A 2,831-nucleotide genomic window follows, 5' to 3' on the forward strand; every position below is an offset into this window, starting at 1 on the left:
AATTATTAAAATCGATAATTTCATGATTAACTCAAACATTTACTATTCGTTTTACTAATTTATATTAAACAATCGCTTTTTCGTAAAAGTCACCAAAAACCCCTTTAAAATCTTTTATTTAAAATTGAAATAAAGCCTTTTGCAAAGTTTCATCGAAATCGAAAGATTGGTTTTCGGAAATTTAATTAAAAATATATTTAACAGGATAATTTAAAGTTTATAATTTGAGTGAAGTTTATAACATACGCGCAACGACGTGTTATTCTGCAATGTTGCGAGGAGTCGCGGGGTGGACATTTCCATTTTGTAAAGGGCCACGGTAGGTACACCAGGTCCAAGGCACTCGAGAATGAAATATTCAAAGTCCGCGGATGGGAAGATCGCATTGTGATATTGACAAGATGGGTCGCCGCTTTCTAAAAACACAGATCGCATGAGGCCGAGTATCTAATGAAATTAGACGTATATTGAACGAATGACAACTAAGCATTTAGCCGTCCTCAGAACGTTCTATAAAAATTGTTACCTTACTCAATCCAAATCATATATGTATAAACCTCGAATAAAAAACTGTTGTATATTAAATTAAAAAATGAAACTTAGATGATAACATTTTTTATTAAAATAATAAAACCTAAGTGATTCTTTTGTGTATAATTGGCTCGAAGTTACAGCCCTGTTGCTCATTCAATCCAAATGATATACAAATACTCAAAGGCATAGAGAATGGACTGCGCGATCCGTATCCTAATAGTATTCAAATGTGGTCGACAATAACAAGAAGGAGGGACCATGGAAGACAGCCAATCTCTTATTCTCTCTCCTATTACACCGTTGAACGGAAAGGGATAGAGATTGGCCGTCTTCCACGGTCTCTCTTTCTCTTTCTCTCTCTCTCTCTCTCTCTCTCTCTCTCTCTCTCTTTCTCTCTCTTATTTTTATCAACCATTTATCAACCAGACGCACGGATTTCGTAGTCCATTCTCTATGTCTTTGCAAATACTCGATATCAATCACCTAGACACTCAGTTCCTCAATAGCGAACACGTAAACAATACCTAAACACTTAATTCCTCGACAGCGAACATCTATAAATCTAGACACTCACTTCTTCGGCGACGATCTCGATATTTCATTTTGAATAATTCGCGCCGCGCGCGTCACAGCCGTCACGTGCAACGCTGGTCTGCACTGGTTAGATCGATAGATGATATAAAGTCAAAAGCCATCTATTATTGAAAAAATGAACCGTACATTTCTCCTCTGGTCGACGAACATTTCAGTAACGACGTATCTTAAAATCAGGAGATAAATTTCGACACATTGGCTGGGTTCAACAAAAAAAAGCAGCTTTGCAACTGTTGTACAATTTTTTAGTATGATTGGTCTTGCCCTTAGTTCCTCACTGGAATCTAAATGTGTAAATCAATCATAATCAATTCAAGAATTTTACAACAGTCGCAAAGTTGCTTTTTTTCGCTGAACGCAGCCATTCAGACTTTGCGTCGTAATATCTTCACTCGTAGGACACGTAGAGAAAAAATAAAAACATTTTCATTATATATTCCTAGTGGAAGCAATCGATTGAACACATTTAGAATTTGATCGGTTCAGCTCTTAAGCTCTTTATTGATATCCGATAATTTCAGTCCCCCGCAATTTGCCAGCTCGTGTAATTAAGGAGCATGGCCGGTCTCGCTTTGTGTTGTAAAGTGTAATCGAGGTAATCGAGTAACGCAAAGCGAGAAAAATCTCACACTTAAATAAGGGGTTCCTAAATACATCTGTTTTTTTAACATTTGACAAACAAGGAAATAAAATAATTCTTAAGCTCTGTGAGCGTAAATCAGACCGCGACGTTAGTAAACTTTTTCTTTTTTAAATTGTGAAATTTTTTAGAAAAATATATTTCTTTCATATGTAACAAATTTCTATTCAAGTTCCTATATTATATACAAGTACTAAACTATTACTCTATTTTAATTTAAAATACATATTTCAATGAATAATAAATATTAATAGTGTTTTTATTTATTATAATACGTATCTTTTTTTCTTTAGAAAATAATAAAATATTGTAAGTTTTAAATTTTTCAAATAAGATATAGGATAAAGAATAATGTTGGCACTCACTTGAAACATTCCTGTTTTTCGACTTGTCCTTTTTATCCTTTGCTTGATGATGTTCCTTGTTATTATCAGTTTCATGCCATTCATTTCGATTGATGAGACCATTCTGCCAATTTACAGAACTAATTCGATGTCCATTTTCGTCATCGTTTGTCATGTCAGATAAGATGGTGCATGTGAGGCACATAGGAGGCCTCAAGGGCGATCCTAGTCGAGGAAGAGTAGAACTTATACGATAGAGATGTCTCTGACCCGGTCTTATAAATGGAATACCGATGAAATATCTAATTAAAATGCAAATTGTTTACTATGTTAAATTGTAGGCTTTAATTTTATGAGTTACTTGCTCACATAGTATTATTTGTTTGGTCCCATACTAAAATCCTAACGACCTCAAATTTTCCATGCGTCAAAGGCACTACTTGTTTTCGAAGCACACTAGCCCAAATTATATGCTTGAAATATCCCGTCGGTCCATCTTTCACTGGAGTTATTGCGATGTAACTACTACCATTTGTTGAAAAGAGAGGGGCTTCTGGTGGAGTATCCACCCATCCATGATTATTCTCATTTGATATTCTTTGTATTTCCTAAAATAATTAATTCATAATTTTAATAAATCTTAATTAAATGTATTTATTTTTTACATCTATTATCAGACTTATAAAAAATATATAAGTTTATTATTTAATATTTATATA

At 33.8% G+C, this 2,831-nt stretch overlaps 1 protein-coding gene across 1 annotated transcript in view; it reads right to left on the minus strand.

Annotated features, from left to right (window-relative positions):
* LOC108752919 (inactive dipeptidyl peptidase 10) overlaps window positions 1–2,831 on the minus strand; it is an 11,410-nt gene that overhangs the window by 3,636 nt on the left and 4,943 nt on the right. Inside the window, exons 9-11 of the mRNA XM_018494140.1 lie at window positions 2,482–2,720; window positions 2,134–2,414; window positions 247–416 (exon numbers count right to left, since the gene is read on the minus strand). Coding sequence (XP_018349642.1) covers window positions 247–416; window positions 2,134–2,414; window positions 2,482–2,720 — 690 coding nt within the window. The remainder of the gene's footprint in view (window positions 1–246; window positions 417–2,133; window positions 2,415–2,481; window positions 2,721–2,831) is intronic.

Source organism: Trachymyrmex septentrionalis, unplaced genomic scaffold (genome assembly GCF_001594115.1).
Source record: "Trachymyrmex septentrionalis isolate Tsep2-gDNA-1 unplaced genomic scaffold, Tsep1.0 scaffold112, whole genome shotgun sequence".
NCBI lineage: Eukaryota > Metazoa > Arthropoda > Insecta > Hymenoptera > Formicidae > Trachymyrmex > Trachymyrmex septentrionalis.